The 17,424-nt window shown below is 45.6% G+C and overlaps 1 protein-coding gene across 7 annotated transcripts in view; it reads right to left on the minus strand.

The window, feature by feature from the left end:
* Window positions 1–9,775, minus strand: part of TAMM41 (TAM41 mitochondrial translocator assembly and maintenance homolog) — a 115,304-nt gene extending 105,529 nt beyond the window's left edge. For all 7 annotated transcript variants that reach the window (XM_012472091.3, XM_012472111.2, XM_012472082.2 and 4 more), the window contains exons 1-3: window positions 9,396–9,775; window positions 6,570–6,752; window positions 1,877–1,969 (exon numbers count right to left, since the gene is read on the minus strand). In XM_012472091.3, coding sequence (XP_012327514.1) covers window positions 1,877–1,969; window positions 6,570–6,752; window positions 9,396–9,530 — 411 coding nt within the window. In that variant the 5' untranslated portion in view covers window positions 9,531–9,775. The remainder of the gene's footprint in view (window positions 1–1,876; window positions 1,970–6,569; window positions 6,753–9,395) is intronic.
* Window positions 9,776–17,424: the final 7,649 nt, after the last annotated feature.

Below are 17,424 nucleotides of genomic sequence, written 5' to 3' on the forward strand. Positions count from 1 at the left end.
ACCAGCCCTTTGAAATGACTACTTGTGCATTCATTTACTCAGCAGTTACTGAAGGATCCCATGAGCCTGGCACTGCCCTTGAGATGCATCAGTGGCCCCAGGGTACATGTCCTAGGAGACAAGGTGACTGGGTGGTGCTGAGGGAGGCTCCACTGAGGCACTGGGCACCTCCTTGGCCACCCAATCCAGTCACTGGAGAATCTTGAGGGAGAGGACAGCAGGAGGGAAGGTGGACTGTGACCCGGCTTCTACTCCCAGCACTTTCGACACCAAATGTGGGTGTCATGCCAACCAATTTTCCAGCCCTCCAAACACCAAATGAGTGTTGTACAACCGAATTCAATTCTGACCCTAGCTACCTGGAGTTACAGTCAGATCCCACAGGTTATGGGCTCAGTTTTACAAGCCTCCCCCACTTCAGACACCAGTCACAAGTCCAGGTCTCCCATACTCTGACCATTCACTATAAAGGGGTGGGGCTAATTCCCCTTTCCTCTGGTTTCATAAGTTGCTAGAATGGCTCGCAGAACTCAGGAAGGCACTTTTTGTTGTTGTTTTGGAGTCTCACTCTGTCACCCAGGCTGGAGTGCAGTGGCGTGATCTCGGCTCACTGCAACTTCCGCCTCCCAGGTTCATGTGATTCTCCTGCCTCAGCTTCCCCAGCAGCTATAGCTGGGATTGCAGGTATGTGCCATCATACCCAGCTAACGTTTTTGTATTTTTAGTAGAGACAGGGTTTCACCATGCTGGCCAGGTTGGTCTTGAACTCTTGACCTCAAATGATCCGCCCACCTCAGCCTCCCAAAGTGCTGGGATTACAGGTGTGAACCATTGTGCCCAGCCAAGGAGGCACTTTACTTGCATGTACCCGGTTATTACAAAGGACACAACTCAGGAACCGCCAAATGGAAGAGATGCTTGGCAAGATATGGGGCAGTGGAAGGGTGTGGAGCTCCACGACTTCTCTGGGCACACCACCCTCCCACCACTGTGATGTGCTCACCAACCCAGAAGTCCTCAGAACCCCTTTGTTTACAGGTTTTTTTATGTAGGTTCCATTGCTTATGCATGACTAATTAAATCATTGGCCATTGGTGATTGGCCCAATCTCCAGCCTTTCTCCCCTCCATGAAGGTGGCAGTGGGGGGCCTGAAAGGTCCAGCCTCTCCTCACACAGCTGGCTCCCTGGCAGCCAGCCCTACCCTGAATCTATCTAGGGGCCCATCAAGAGTCACTTTAGGCCGGGCGCGGTGGCTCAAGCCTGTAATCCCAGCACTTTGGGAGGCCGAGGCGGGTGGATCACGAGGTCAAGAGATCGAGACCATCCTGGTCAACATGGTGAAACCCCATCTCTACTAATACAAAAAATTAGCTGGGCACGGTGGCACGTGCCTGTAATCCCAGCTACTCAGGAGGCTGAGGTAGGAGAATTGCCTGAACCCAGGAGGCGTAGATTGCGGTGAGCCGAGATCGTGCCATTGCACTCCAGCCTGGGTGTCAAGAGCGAAACTCCGTCTCAAAAAAAAAAAAAAAAAAAAAAAAGAGTCACTTTATTACTATAAACTCAGGTACGGTTTAAAGGGACTTGTTATCAATAATAAAAGACATTCTTATCCCTATCACTGAAATAGTCCAAGAGTTTTAGGACCTCTGAACCAGGAGCCCAAGGAGAAAAACCAAACATGTATTTCTTCTTATATCATATCACAAGAGAATATGTGGATATTACTTGGCAATAAATTTAATAGGGAGTATAAAGAGTCAGAAACTCATTTCTATTTCCACAGTTCCATCTCATTGCAATCACAATGATCAAAGTAAGGTTAGGCTCAGAGAGGAAAGGCAGCCTGAACTGTGCAGCCTATAAAACACTCACCGGTTTTTGGAGTCGTCCAGCAATGTATAAATTATTCCAGTTGAGGAGATCTTCAATCAGAATACTAGTGCTAATAACTCCATATTTGATAAGCTGAAGGAAAAAAGAAATGGGCACAAAAAGGAGTAAAATACCATGTTATTGCTTATACAAGTATAAAATATAAGGAAACAGATAAAATTTTTGACTAGAGCAGTACCTTGGTTACAAAGCCACTCAAAATGCCTGCCTTGCGAAAACATACATCTCCACCAAAACCTTTGAGAGGTTTTAGTGTCCAAGACTGACTTAGTCCCTAAGGTACGTGAGGTGAGGTTGCAACTGCATTCACAAGATTATAACAGTGAGAGAAGTCTAGTATGGCTGACTCCATCTTGCTGCCAGCCTCACAGCCTGGCTATCCAAGCTCATGCCTGGGCATAGGCCAAGCTAATCAAGCGAGGAATATAGTTTATAGTTTAATTTTGAAGCAAGGATGAAAATAGTTCCTCCCTAAAACTGTTCCCCTCTCCAGTCCAGAGCTGAAGTTACCTTCGTAAAACTAATGAAAGTCCACAAGATTAGGATTATGGGAAAGGCCTGAATTCTGCAAAAATGTTGGCATAGTTTCTATGATCTCTTACTGCTCAAGAGTCATGTGTCCAGAGTTCATAAGACTTGTGACTTCCCCAACTGATCCTATAGATAACATCACTACTGTAGAACTTAAGATTTGTCTTTTGAGGCATTTTTCAGACTTTTGCATTCTGACAACCAACTGACCCCACCCAGACCCATGATTCATGACTCAATTGGTCCTGTTGCCCTTCTCCCACTAAAAGGCCCACTCAGCCCATGAGGACTGTTTTCCACACCTGTATGATTGCATCCACAACCAATCAGCAGCACCTATTCCCTAGTCCCCTACACCAAACTATTCTTCAAAAACCCTAACTTTCGAGCTTTCAGGAAGAGTGATTTGAGTGATAATGCCAGTTCTCCTGTGTGGCTGGCCTCACATTAATGTTAATTTAACTCTTTTTTTTTTTTTTTTGAGATGGAGTCTTACTCTGTCACCCAGGCTGGAGTGCAGTGGCGCAATCTCAGCTCACTGCAACCTCCACCTCCTGGGTTCAAGCCATTCTTGCACCTCAGCCTCCCGAGTAGCTGAGATTACAGGTGTGCACCAACACGCACAGCTAATTTTTGTATTTTTAGTAGAGACAAGGTTTTGTCATTTTGGCCAGGTCAAACTCCTGACCTCAGGTGATCCACCCTCCTTGGCCTCCCAAAGTGCTGGGATTACAGGCATAAGCCACCATGCCCAGCCTAATTAAACTCTTTACTGCAATATTACAGTACTGCCAGTCAACCGCAGGAAGAACCCATCAGGCAATCATAAGGTGACCACTATTTCAACTTAGGTCCATGTTATGTTAAAGATGGAATGGCTCTTAGATGCTATCTAGTATTGGTCCTCAATGGATTGGGAGTAAAAAAACCTGGTTTTTCCCCAAAGACAGTTTGAGAAGTGATGATGTAGTTCATGTTCCTCATTTCAGCAATAAAAAACCTGAAGCCTAGAGAGAACAAATGACATGTTCAAGGTGGTACCAGCAGTAACAGAGTCAAAACTACGTCCCAGAATTTCAGTCTGGTCTTCCAATGCTCTTTTTGTTACAAAGTACAAGAAATTTTCCTTTAATTAAAAGTTTTCACTGACATCCTTTTACATAGGGAATTTCTCTTTTGCTATTGACTATCTCAAATACTTTTATAATTACAAAGCAATATCCAAAACCAAAACTTCTTTATTCATGCTAAACACATGAAATTATAGTTAAGCCTATTTCTATTCTTTTTTTTTTTTGAGACAGAGTCTTACTCTATTGCCCACGCTGGAGTGCAGTGGCATGATTTTGGCTCAATGCAGCCCTGAACTCCCTGGGCTCCAGTGATCCTCCCATCTCAGTCTGTGGAGTAGCTGGAACTACAGGCACGCACCATCATGCCTGGTTAATTTTTGTATTTTTTGTAGAGACAGAGTTTCACCATATTGCCCAGGCTGGTCTTGAACTCCTGGGCTCAAGTGATCCACCCACCTTGGCCTCCCAAAGTGCTAGGATTACAGGCATGAGCTGCTGTGCCTGGCCAGTTAAGCCTATTTCAATAATAATTTGTATAAATCCTGAATGTAGATTTCCCAGGTCCATTTGCATAAACAAGTATCTTCAGACCCACTTTGCTGAACTTCAGTATCCAAATAGCCTTCTCAGGCTGCAAATATACAAAGAGCAGCTAAAAAGTGTCAATTAGGCTGGGCGTGGTGGCTCATGCCTGTAATCCCAGTACTTTGGGAGGCCAAGGCAGGCAGATCTCGGGGTCAGGAGATCGAGACCATCCTGGCCAACATGGTGAAACCCTGTCCCTACTAAAAATACAAAAATTAGCTGGACATAGTGCTGCATGCCTGCAATCCCAGCTACTCAGGAGGCTGGGGCAAGTGAATCGCTTGAACCAGGGAGTCAGAGGTGCCATGAGCTGAGATCGCACCACTGCACTCCAGCCTGGCGACAGAGCAAGACTCTGTCTCAAAAAAAAAAAAAAAAAAAAAGTAAATTAAAAAGTAGAGTACTTTGGCATATAATTATGCCCAAACATTTGGTTACTAGAACTTATAATATTGCTTGAAAATTACTAATTAGAGATAGGCTCCACATCATATTAACTGTGGAGAAAGAACAAAGCTAAGTGTTCTGCATGACTCAAGTGGATGGAGAGGGCTGTGCTGAGTGTCAGCCTTTTTTCCCCAACTCCAGCAGCAGCACCCCAAAAAGCCCTCCTAGCAAGTAACCACTGGGAAGTAACGGAAACACCACAGGCCTGGAAGTCAGGGGACCTGTCGCTAACTAGCTGTGCGACCTTATGGAAGTCATTTCGCTCTTTGAACTTCAGTTTCCTCAACTGCAAAATGCAGGCGGAGCAGGGTTGGACCTCAACCAGAAAAGCAAATACATGGCCCAAGAGGTATGCAGACGTCACCAGTCAATCACAACAGTCACTTCTCAGCCAAGTTCAGACAGACCTTCAAATCCTTCTCAACTCAGTACTCCAACCTCCTGCCTTTAAAGCATGGTCCTTTAACCAGTGGCATCGGCATCACCTGGGAACTTATAAAAAATGCAGAATCTTGGCTGGGCATGGCAGCTCACACCTGTAATCCCAGTACTTTGGGAGGCCAAGGCGGGTGGATTGTTTGGGGTAAGGAGTTTTGAGACCAGCTTGGGCAACATGGCAAAACCCTGTCTCTACAAAAAAAATACAAACACTAACCAGGCATAGTGGCGCATACCTGTAGTCCTAGCTACTCAGAAGGCTGAGGTGGGAGGATGGCTTGAGTCTGACACCACTGCATTCCAGCAGGGTGACACAGCCAGACCCTGTTTCAAAAAAAGAAAAATTAAAAAAAAAGCAGAATCTCAGGTTCCATCCCAGACTAACTGAGTCAGGATCTGCATTTAATGGAATCCCCATGTGGTTCGATACCTGTCAAAGTTTGACTGCCCTGAGCAATCAGTGGCAGAGCTGGCACAGCAGGTGGAATCCATATGTCATCCCTGGCCCAGGGAAGCTCTAGGAAGCATCTGATTTAGACCCCAACTGGTCCTGGCAGGCTGGGGTTCTGTTGAGCTCTTGACAGCTCTCTTAGAGACTGAGATGCTTCAGCCGAAAGAGGTCAGCAAAGTTTCTGCTGTCAAATGACCCACCAGCAGGAATCCATGCAACTTACCTGCTCTCCAACACCCCACTGTCAAATTCCACCCATCTGCTAGCACCAGGAAGTTCCTGTCTATCACCTGACACCACATGCTTCCAATCACCTGTGATATCCTCTTCACTTCCAACTTCTTTCTGGGGGTGTCTGCCCCTCCTTTTAGATAAAATCAATCTCCAAACTGACCCTAAATTGGCCTGCCTATTCCCCCAACTGACCAGACTAGTAGCTCTAGACCAGCAGATTCAGTACTGTTTGGAAGCTTGTGAAGAGATGCAAATCTTCAAGCCCCATCCCAGACCTAGTGATCAGAACTCTGGGGTGGGACCCACCAATCTCTGTGTCCAACAGACACACACCCTAGGGGATTCTGATGCACACTATACTTGAGAACCACCTGGCCAAAGACAAAAAAAATGAAGTTAGTCTGGCCAGGCTCAGTGGCTCATACCTATAATCCCAGCACTTTGGGAGGCCGAGGCAGGTGGGTCACCTGAGGTCAAAAGTTCGAGACCAGCCTGGCCAACATGGTGAAACCCTGTCTCTACTGAAAACACAAAAATTAGCTGGGCATGGTGGCACACCCCTGTAATCCCAGCTAACTGGGAGGCTGAGGCAAGAGAATCACTTGAACCCACGAGGCAGAGGTTGCAGTGAGCAGAAATCGCACCACTGTACTCCAGCCTGGGCGAGAAGAACGAAGCTCCATCTCAAAAAAATAAAAAAATAAAGTCAGTCACACCCAACCACCTCCTCACACTGCAATCACAGTTAATGGGAGATGAGGAAGGACTCCAGTCACTGCTCTGTCCCTAAGTTCAAGACATCTAGCAGGAATGTGAATGTTTCCTGACTATAAGAGCATACATATTTAGCTGGCATTCTAATATTCCAGGTTAATAACCAGCTAAGTTAAGACAAAGGCCAGCAGTCACTTACCCTACCATCACACATGATCAATGAATTGTAGTATACTCCAGCGCCATAGTTATTCTGGATGGATGTGATAATCTTAGGTCCTAAAACTTTCAGGAAAGAATAGTGGTTCCAATTTTTCTTCAGGTTCTTTGAATGCCATGCAACAGGGTCATCTACTGCGAACACAAAGTCCAGCATAGCGTTCTGTGGAGTGAAGAAAAGAGAACGATTTCAGTATTAATTCCTAGAAAGACAGCGAGACAGCATGGAAAACTCTAATACACTATGCAATTATGATCAATAGTCAGAGGGCCTGGTGCTGTCATCAGAAAAGTAAGCGAGTCTCTGGAACCAATCTGAGCTTTGTTTTCATCAGTGCAATAATAATAAACACTTATTTAATATGTATTGTTGAGCCAGCATTCTTTAAACACTTTATGGATAATATATGTAGTAACTCATTTTATCCTCAACAAAACCCTACAAGGTAGCTACTGCTATTATCTCTATTTTTTTTTTTTTTGAGATGGAGTTCTGCTCTGTCACCCACCCTGGAGTGCAATGGCACGATCTCGGCTCACTGCAACCTCTACCTCCTGGATTCAAGTGATTCTCCTGCCTCAGCCTCCTGAGTAGCTGGGATTACAGGGGTGTGCCACCATGCCTGGCTAATTTTTGTATTTTTAGTAGAGACGGGGTTTCACCATATTGGTCAGGCTGGTCTTGAACTCCTGACCTCCTGATCCGCCCATCTCAGCCTCCCAAAGTGCTGGGATTACTGGCATGAGCCACCGCGTCTGGCCTTATTATTTCAATTTTATAGGAAACCAAGGCACAGGGGATGCTCTTTCCCCAAGGACACATAGCTTGTGAATGGCAGACCTGAGTAGTCTGGCTCTAAATTGTGTGTGCTGAACCACTGCACTACACTGCCTTTCACAAATATAGCTAAATGTACTCCCCTTTTTTTCCAGATCAAATTAACACCATTTGGATAAACTCTGAAATATTACATAAAAGGAAGGAGGTCATTTTATCTCTTACTGATTCACCAACCACTCATTGGGTACTTATAATGAGCTCTGACAGCCCCTAGGGTAGAAGGAAAGAGCTTGGAGTCTACTGGAGAGAATAAACAAATTATCACTATATTGACTTGATAGAGGAATGTAAAATGCACTAACTGCACTTAGAATGGGGATCAAATCAGGAGCACAGGAGGGAGACATTCTCCTAGAGATGACATACCTGAGTCTTGAAGGACATGTGGGCTAAACAGGCTTGCTGGAAGCACTGGGGGAGGCACAGGGAAGGAAGGGTAGGGAGTCGTGTTGGAGGAAAGCGCTCTGTGGATATGGGAGCCAGCATGTTCTGGAAGCTGCAGTTTGATATGACTGAAATAGATCACATTTATGCCATGGGAGATGAGATCAGAAAGGGAGGCTGTTTGCCATGCTAGAAAATTTTCCTGCAGAAGAGCTGACTGGAGACAGAAGAGACTAAGGGGGTGGGGAAAACTAGATCTGAAGCCATGGCAAGATTCCAGGTGAGAAAGGAAGTTATATTAGCTAAGGCACTAAGGGTGGGGATTGATGTGAGAGATTTAGGTGTTGGAATCTACAAGACTTGTTCACTTGAATGTAGGGAATCAAAAGTGAGGGAAAGGGAAGGAAGGACCTTTTCTTGCAGGGAATTCCAGGTCTACTCAAAGGAAAACTTCCATGGAAGAATGAAGAGGTGGCCATCAGGAGGCTAAGGCCTGCTCTGTGTTTCCCACAGGGTGACTCACAGACCACTGGGGACACTTAAGATTTGGTGGCAAGGGGGTATGGGATAAACATGTTTTTAAAAAATGTATAATTATGTTAAGGTATATTTGAAAAAAGTAGCCTATAATAACCTATAATTTTACATATGCTGCCAATTTAAAGAAAAATATTAAATAGTAGTGTAAGTGGGAAACAGAGGAAATCCAAGCAACAGCATAGGTGGCCTCACCAGGAAGTGAACAGGCAGAATGTTAATCACAAGACAGACTACAGCCAGGTATGCAGATGCAGGGGGCCCAATTAAAACCTGCACACTGAGTTCTGCAAATAACAAGGAAAACTGTACCCTTACTGAGGCTGCACTGACCTAACTCTGAAGAGTAACAATGCCTAGTCTCAAACAGACCCCTGTTAAATGTGTAAATATACTGGTAACGCACTAACTTTTGCTGTTAGTTACTTTCACTGTACTTGCCCTGGCCCTACAACCAGTCCGCAACTTCCTGAAGTCAAATCATTTTGCATTTTCTCCCACAGTTATAGAGGTGACTCTCAACAAACTTGGCTGCGCATCAGAATCACTTGGGACGTTTCTTAAATTCCTGAAGCCCAGGCCTCATTCCAAACCAATTAAATCAGAATCTCCATCGGCGGAACCCGAGCATTAGGATTTTCTGAAAAGCTCCCCAGAAAATTCCGATGTCCAACCGACTGAAAACACTGAACTAGAACGTGATAACGATTTTTTCTTTTCGTCCACTTGCCCCTGCAGCGGCTTTTCCCCCTGCAGCGGCTTTTCCCCCTGCCTAATTATTTCTCCTGCTCTAGAACCACGTGGATTCCTAAGTGTCCCTCAACACTATCGCTTCAACTCGCGCTGTCGTTATTAGGAACGCAGGCCTATGGTTCACTCTACTAGTTGACGCGTGGAGTGTACAGAGCGGACAGGCAGCTCTCCAGCTCTGAAGGAATCGAGGGCAAAATTGGACTCGTGAGAACAGGCAGTTCCCCGTTGTGGGGCTGACAGGGGCTGACGGGGGCTGTCCGGGGAGGGGCCGGGCTGCGGGATTGGGCTCACCTTCTGGTCTGAATTGGACCCTGCCTGGCGGTACACCCCAGAGCCATAGGCGAAAGCCAGACTCAGCTCCTCGGGGAAGTGAGACAGGATCCTGCGAAAGGTCACCCCCGAGCTCTGCAGCGCCTGCAGCGCCATGGGGTCGAGGCTGACAGGGGACCCTCGGCACAGCAGGGCGAGGACAACCGAGCGGGAACAGACCCAGGCAGGCGGTTTAGGGTGGGAAATGGAAATCGGAGACCGGCTCGAGGAACACAAGGCTGAGTGCAGGGTGGGACTGCAAGGACGGGCAAGGACTGGGGCGAGGCCACGCAGAGCAGCGCCCCGAAGGCGCTGCCCGGTTAGGCTCGGATGGGTGGCGATCGAGCCGGCCGAGCTTCCGTCCTTAACTACGCCCCACGCACACGCGCTTCCAAGACGTAAGAGGCGGTGTTCGCCTTAGTGTAGGGAACGCGAAAGGTTTGCATTGACCCCTCGTGGTCGGAGGAGTGCACTGCAGGTTGGCGGCCTTCGTTGCGACTTGGACAAATGCGCGGAGCCGAGCGTCACCCGACCCCGCGGCCCCTGAGGCTTGATCTTTGTACTTCTCTCTTCAAATCACAGTTTAAGGAATGACTATAAAATCGTGAGCGCATTGAAGGTTTTTAAATGAGGCGACACTCACATAGTATAGAACTAACGTTTTTAAATGAGGCGACATTCACATAATATAGAACTAACGTTTTGAAATGGACGGTATGGTAGCATTTAGTACCGTCACAATATTGTGCTACCATTATCTCTCTAGTTCCAAATTTGCTGATCTTGAAGATTTAGAAAAATACGAAATTAAAATGATGCACAATCCCACCATGTGGAGATAGCACCGTCAAGATCTGACCGAGACTTCTTCACGTTAAAGCCCTTTTCAAATACAAGCGTGGATATGGGAGTGCGTGGTAAAGGACTACACAGACGTTCTCTGATAGTTGCATTTAATTTCAAGGGTGGATAAGAGTTTTCGCCCCCTGGCCTTGGGGATTGGTCTCACAAAGGGTGCTTCATGCAGTTTCTGGAGGAAACAGGACCCTAAGAGTGGAAAAATCTTAGAGCTCTCCTCTTTTTTCGTCTTATCTAGAGAAACTTGCTGAAGATTACCGGTAATTCAGGAGGTGGTTTGACTTCCAGGACAGAAAGTTTCAGCTACTCTCTCCTTCCTTCCCAACATACACTACCTCTCAAAAATAATAGCTAACATTTAGGTAATGTTGACACATTTTCACATGCACTTCTCATTGAGTCCCCTCTACTGCTTGTGACAGAAGGGCCTTGGTTTCACAGATAGCCAGCCTAAGGCTTAGATCGGTAAAGCCAGGTGCTTAAGATCATATCAGTCTGCGGCAAAACTAGAGCTAAACCCAGCTCTGGCTCCACCTCTGGGATTTTTTAAAAAATTCTGTCCTGTCCTTGAAAGGTTTTGAGCAGGGACTTACGTGATTCACGTGTTATCCTGAACTGGGGAGACCAATTAGACAATTTTTATCATAGTTCCCTTGTGAACTGGAAACAGCCAGGCCAAGGTCTCAGAAGCAGAGATGGGATTAATTCAATTGGAAAAAACGATTACTTGCACTCACACTCTGGGTCTGCACTGAGATGAAGAGATCTGAACTGCCTGCTGCCTTGCAGGAGCTTGGGGTCTCTAGAGGAGAGGAGACAGGCCTGCAAATCAGAGTAGAATTTGGGTAATGCAGCCGGGTACCCAGCACAGTGCAGGAATGTCCTGTCCCTCCAATGGGAACGTCAGTCAGTTCTGGGTGTTCGGGAAAGGGACCAGAGGAGATTTCACAGTGATGGCATTTTGAGCCAGGCCTGGAGGCTGAGTAGGAGTTTATCAGGTGGAAGATAGATGGGAAACATTCTACCAAGAAAGAATTGATAGGACTCAGTGACAACAACAACAACAATAATAATAATGTGTCATTTATTAAGTGCTTACTATTCCCAGGCACTTTTTATACTTTTTTTTGAGACAGAGTCTTGCTTTGTTGCCCAGGCTGGAGTGCAGTGCCACAATCTCAGCTCACCGTGACCTTCATCTCCTGGGTTCAAGCAAGCATGCCTGGCTAATTGTTGTATTTTTAGTAGAGACGGGGTTTCACTATGTTGGCCAGGCTGGTCTCAAACTCCTGACCCCAAGTGATATGTGATTTGCCCACCTCAGCCTCCCAAAGTGCTGGGATTACAGGCGTGAGCCACTGTGCCCAGGCTTTTTATACTTATTTCTTTTCATCACTCCAAAAACCCTATGAGGCAGGTTCTCTAAGATTATGATGTTTTTCATATGAGGAAACAGAGGTCGTAAAAAGAGCAGTAAATGTTCCAAAGTCACACAGGAAAGTGGTGAAGTCTAGGTTTGAACCCAGAGCTACCTATCTCTAAAGGCCAAGGTCTTTACCACCATGTTTAAGTGCCGTCTGTAGCAGCTTACAGGGTGAGAGAAGGAAATGGGAAGAAAGCCGGCTCTCAGGCATCAGCCAAGGTTCAGGAGCAGCAGCAGTAGTCACAACATTAAGCAGGAGACCAGGGCAAGGGAGCGAAGAGAGGCTGTGCGTCTGCATCCCCTGGTGTGGGCAGGGTCATTTCTGCTCATTTTCACTACAGATCACCCATGCCAGGGTGCCGGAATCAGACTGCACTCACCGTGGAATTACACTGAAGCCTCTCACCCAAAGGCAGTGAATAAATCCCATTACCAGCCAGATCCTTTTTAATTCTCTTCCTTCCTTGGAGAAGTAATTCAACTTCGTTGGATTTTTTCCTGTTTGCAAAAGTAATCCATGTTCATAAAAATGTAAACGTTATGAAATTCATCCATCACCCCCCAGAAATAGCCACTGGTAATGTTTGGCACTTATTCCTTCAGGTATTTTTCTATAAATATATTAACATTAAAAACAATTTTAAGTGGACTTCTAGGATAGATACTATTTTGCAATTTGCTCTTTTTGCATTTAGCATATTAGGGACAATGAATGTTCTGTGTCAGAATAAAATAGATTTCCCTCATTCCATGTATTAGTAGCAAATTATTCTAAAATATGGATATACCATAATTTATTTAAACATTTTCTTTTTCTTTCTTTCTTTCTTTCTTTTTTTTTTTGAGACTGAATCTCACTCTGTCGCCCAGGCTGGAGTGCAGTGTCATGATCTCAGCTCACCGCAACCTCTACCATCTGAGTTCAAGCGCTTCTCCTGCCTCAGCCTCCTGAGTAGCTGGGATTACAGGTGTCTGCCACCACACCCAGCTAATTTTTGTATTTTTAGCAGAGACGGGGTTTCACTGTGTTGGCCAGGCTGGTCTGGAACTCCTGACTTTCAAGTGATCTGCCCGCCTTGGCCTCCCAAAGTGCTGGGATTACAGATGTGAGCCACTGCTCCCGGTCTGTTTGAACATTTCATTGTTGATGGATGTAGGGTGTTTCTAGTTTTCACACCTGCAAACTATGCTATCACAAGCATCTTTGTATATTTTTTGTGCATATGCAAGTATTGCTGTAAGATAGATTCCTAGAAGGGGAATTGCTGGGTCAAAGTGTCCGCACACAGATAAATTCCCCTCCAAAAGATGGTGCCAATTCACACACCCACCAGCAGGGTTCAGCCCTTGATAGAAATAAAGATTCTGCAATGTTTCTCTATTTGTCTCCCAGGCGTTCACACCCAATTATCAGCAGTTTTCATTTTCACAAACACTTTTCTTCCTGCAATGCAAAACCACCAGCTGGAAGTTTCCATCACATTCCTGTGTGCATTTTGCCTTTCCCCAGAAAGAGGCAGAAGCAATGTAGCCATGAACGCATTTGTATTCTTCAGCTGAAATCTCCCTGCTCCTAGCCCTTCATCCACTCTTTTTTAAATTACCATGGCTTGCAAAATTAGAGGCTATTAGGAAGCCCCAGTGTTCTATATAATCGCTTTAGGGTTCTGTTGGAAAGCTTATACCAATGAAATAAACATGTTAGAGAGCCACTTACAAATATAGATAAATGCCCCGTGACTTGAGTATTGGGCCTCATTCTTCTCATTTATCTAGCAGTTGTCTTTGTATTCCTCAATAATGACCTTGTCAGGGAAACTGTCATTAGGAGAAGGTCCATCTAATCCATTTTTTTTAAAAAAGCCCCATGAAAAAAAAATTTCTGTAACTTTAACCCTTTTTTTTTTTTTTTCTAATCAGTGTTTAAGTACAGAAGAGAAAAATGTTTGAGGGGGAAAAATCCAGGCTCAGTGGTTCTTACAATTAGCCACATGTTCAACTGATCTGCTGATGGAGGGGAAGGAGAGGGGTCTTTTTTTTTTTTTTTTTGAGACGGAGTTTCGCTCTTGTTACCCAGGCTGGAGTGCAATGGCGCGATCTCGGCTCACCGCAACCTCCGCCTCCTGGGTTCAGGCAATTCTCCTGCCTTAGCCTCCTGAGTAGCTGGGATTACAGGCACGTGCCACCGTGCCCAGCTAATTTTTTTGTATTTTTAGTAGAGACGGGGTTTCACCATGTTGACCAGGATGGTCTCGATCTCTTGACCTCATGATCCACCTGCCTTGGCCTCCCAAAGTGCTGGGATTACAGGTGTGAGCCACTGAGCCCAGCCTGTGACTGGTTTATTTCACTTAACATAATGTCATCAAAGTTCATTTGTGTTGTGGCATGGGTCAGAATTTCTTTCTGTTTTAAGGCTGAATTGGGCTCCATTGTATGCAGAGACCACTTTTTTTTTTTTTTTTAATTAAGGGGTAAAAGGGTATAATGTCTCCAACTAGCTTTAAAATAGTCAAGAAAGAACACAGAGAGATAGTGATAAGGCCACAAAGAAATGGAGCAAAATATAAGCAATAGGTGAATCTGGGCACAGGGCACACGGGAGTCCCTTAATACTGTATTTACAAGTTTTCTGTAACTTTTAAATTATATCCACATTAAAAGTGAATGAGAGAGAGAGAAAGAGAAAAACCGTCCTGGGTTCTCCAAAGCTTTGGCCTTCTGGTAGCCACACCCAATTTGGAGACCACATTTTGTTTACTCATTCATCTGTCAATGGACACCTGGGCTGCTTCTTCCTTTTGGCAATTGTGAATAGTGCTGCTATGAATATAGGTGTACAAATATCCTTTTGGCTTTCTGCTTTCAGTTTTTTTAAAAAAATATATATGTATACCCAGCAGTGGAGTTGCTGAATCATATGGTAATTGTATATTTACTTTCTTGAGGAACCATACTTACTATCTGTCTTTTTAATAGTAGCCATAATAGTGGGTGTGAGGTTGTATCTCACTGTGGTTTTAATTTGCATTTTTCTGTTGGCAAAGAGTTTTTAATTTTATCCAGAATTTTCATCTAAGAGTTTTATAGTTTTAGCTCTTACATTTTGGACTTTGATCCATTTTGGGGTAATTTTTCTATATTGTAAGGTAGAGTCTCCGCTTCATTCTTCTGCAAGTAGATAGCTAGTTGCCCTAGCAACATCTATTGAAAAGACTATTCTTCATTGAATTACTCTGGCACCATTGTCAAAAATAATTGGCCTTAGATGTAAGGGTTTATTTCTGGACTGTCAATTCTATTCCATTGATCTATATGTCCATCCTTATGCTAGTACCACACTGCCTTGATTTCTGTACCTTTGTCTATTCTGGCTTACCTGAATTTCCATATGAATTTTAGGATCGACTTTTCAATTTCTACAAAGAAGCCAGCTTGAAATTTGATAGAGATTTTGATGAATCTACAGATGAATTGAGGGAGTCCTGATTATCTAGTGGCGTCCAGTTTATGTTGTGGTTGAAACAGGCACAGAAAGAATGAGGAAAACATCGCTGAATCTCAGAGGTGACTCCTGAGACACCTCTGTCAAATAGACACCTTCTATTTGAGGCACAAACAGAAGTTAGTTAGGAGAAGGGCAGGGAAAGAGAGGAACATTCAAGCCTAATGAATAAGATTGTACGGAGCCTGGAGTGGGTGAGTGTGCTTGAGTGAGATGCAGAATGAGACTGAGAGATGAGGGACACAGAAATATGGGGAACAGAGAGACAGACTGGGGACCCCACAGGCAGGGAGAGATTTAGGGGGGTGTTGGGAGAGAGGAAGAGAAGGAGAGATGGGAGAGAGATAGAAGAGGGATAAGAGAGACGAGACATGGGGCAGAGAGAGGCCTAGTCTATTTGCATTGCCATAAAGAAAGAACTGAGGCTGGGTAATTTATAAAGGAAAAAGGTTAATTTGGCTCACAGCCTTCAGGCTGTACAAGAAGCATGGCACCAGCATCTGCTTCTGGCAAGGGCCTCAGGCTGCTTCTACTCATGGAAGAAGGGGAAAGAAGAGGAAGGGGAGCTGGTGTGTACAGATCACCTGGTGAGAAAGGAACCCAGAGGGGGTGGTGCCAGGCTCAACAACCAGTTCTCACGGAACTAAGATCAAACACGCACTCACTGCCTCCAGTGAGGACGGCACCAAGCCATTCATGAGAGATCTGCCCCATGATCCAAACACCTCCTACCAGGCCCCACCTCCAACACAGGGGGTCAGATTTAACATGAGCCTTGGTGGGGGCCAAACAAAACACATCTAAACCGTAGCACCGAGAGAGAGATTGAGGGAAAGAACGGGGGTGAGGCCTTAAGGATATGCAAGTAGTTCAGTTCTGTGGAGTAACTGGCAAGAGATGAAGCAGAAACTGGATCCTGAAGGACTTCTGAAAACAGATGAAGTCATTTTCCAAGCTTCTGGAGTCACCTTGTCTCCACGTGCCCCCGCGGTAACAAGGGAGCCTGACATTTCAGTCAACAATGTCAGCTCAGACTGAGGGACTGTGTTAAGGAAAAAAACTTCTCTTCCTGGGTCCACGAGGGGCGTGGTTTCAAAGGCAAGAGTTTCCCAGCGCCACGCCTCCATCCACGCCCCCATCCAGGGATGTAAAGTTCTTTGTCTAGGTTTCCTGAATGTGAGTTAGGTAGAGGAATCCAGGTGGGCTTCTTTGTCCAAAAAGCCCGTGGAAAGCTCTGGGAGGAGCGGGCTCTGTTGCAGACTAAACAGCCAATCTGGTATCAGAGTCAACGATCAATCACTCCAGAGGAAGTTTGAAAGAACTCCTTTCATTGGATGAGAACATGAATGAGGAGGGAATGACTCCAGGATTAAAACTCCACTGCTCCTTACCTATACAGATAGCCCCTCCGGATTCCCCACCCACAACAGCATGGGATCTCTCTCTCTCTCTCTCTCTCTCTCTCTCTCTCTCTCTCTCTCTGCCTAATAAATCACTTTTTCTGCAAAACTCTTTGGGTCCACAATATTTATTCAAATGGTAAGCTCACCATGCCTTCTGGGCCCACTTCGCCATTTTTTGGGGTAAGAGAGGCCAAGGACCTCAGATCGGGAAATTGGGAGCATCTTCAGGATGCCCCTGCTCCCTCCCCCAGCTACATCTTTGGTGAGCCAGCCAGGAGTACATCGGACTTCAGAGCGGTGAATGGTATTGAACCCCTTTCGCTTGCTATAGCTGTACTTTAACTTCTTTTAAAGTTGTTAAGGAGGTAAAGACCGGGCACAGGGGTCGCATGCAGCAGTGGAGGCAAAGCTGGGTAGGTGCCATCTATGAAAAGCACCAGGCAGCTGGACCTGTGTCAGGCCACACAGCTGGTGGAGGCAAGGCTGGGCAGGCACAGCCGCCTATGCAATCCACGTCCAGCCTTTCAATAGTGCGGCTGCTGGACTTAAAGACATGGGCGTCAGGCTTTCTCCAAACCAGCTTCCCTTTCTTACTGTTCTTCCTTTCTCTGAGTCAAGGCAAGGACCAGCAGGAGGAAAGAGCGTGGTCCCGAACTCCCAGTTCAGTCCAGTCAAGGTCAGGGACCTGCTTAAAATTCCAAAGAAAAAGCCACCTATGCAAGCCATGCCCAGGCTTTCAGACCCACACCTCCTGGGTCCAGATTTCCTTAAGACAAAGTTCTTCCCAATTCTTTCCTCTAAGATATTTCCTATGCATAAGGA

This window comes from Aotus nancymaae, unplaced genomic scaffold (assembly GCF_030222135.1).
Source record: "Aotus nancymaae isolate 86718 unplaced genomic scaffold, 86718_ANA_hifiasm-v0.15.2.pri h1tg000046l, whole genome shotgun sequence".
In the NCBI taxonomy this organism is placed as follows: Eukaryota; Metazoa; Chordata; class Mammalia; order Primates; family Aotidae; genus Aotus; species Aotus nancymaae.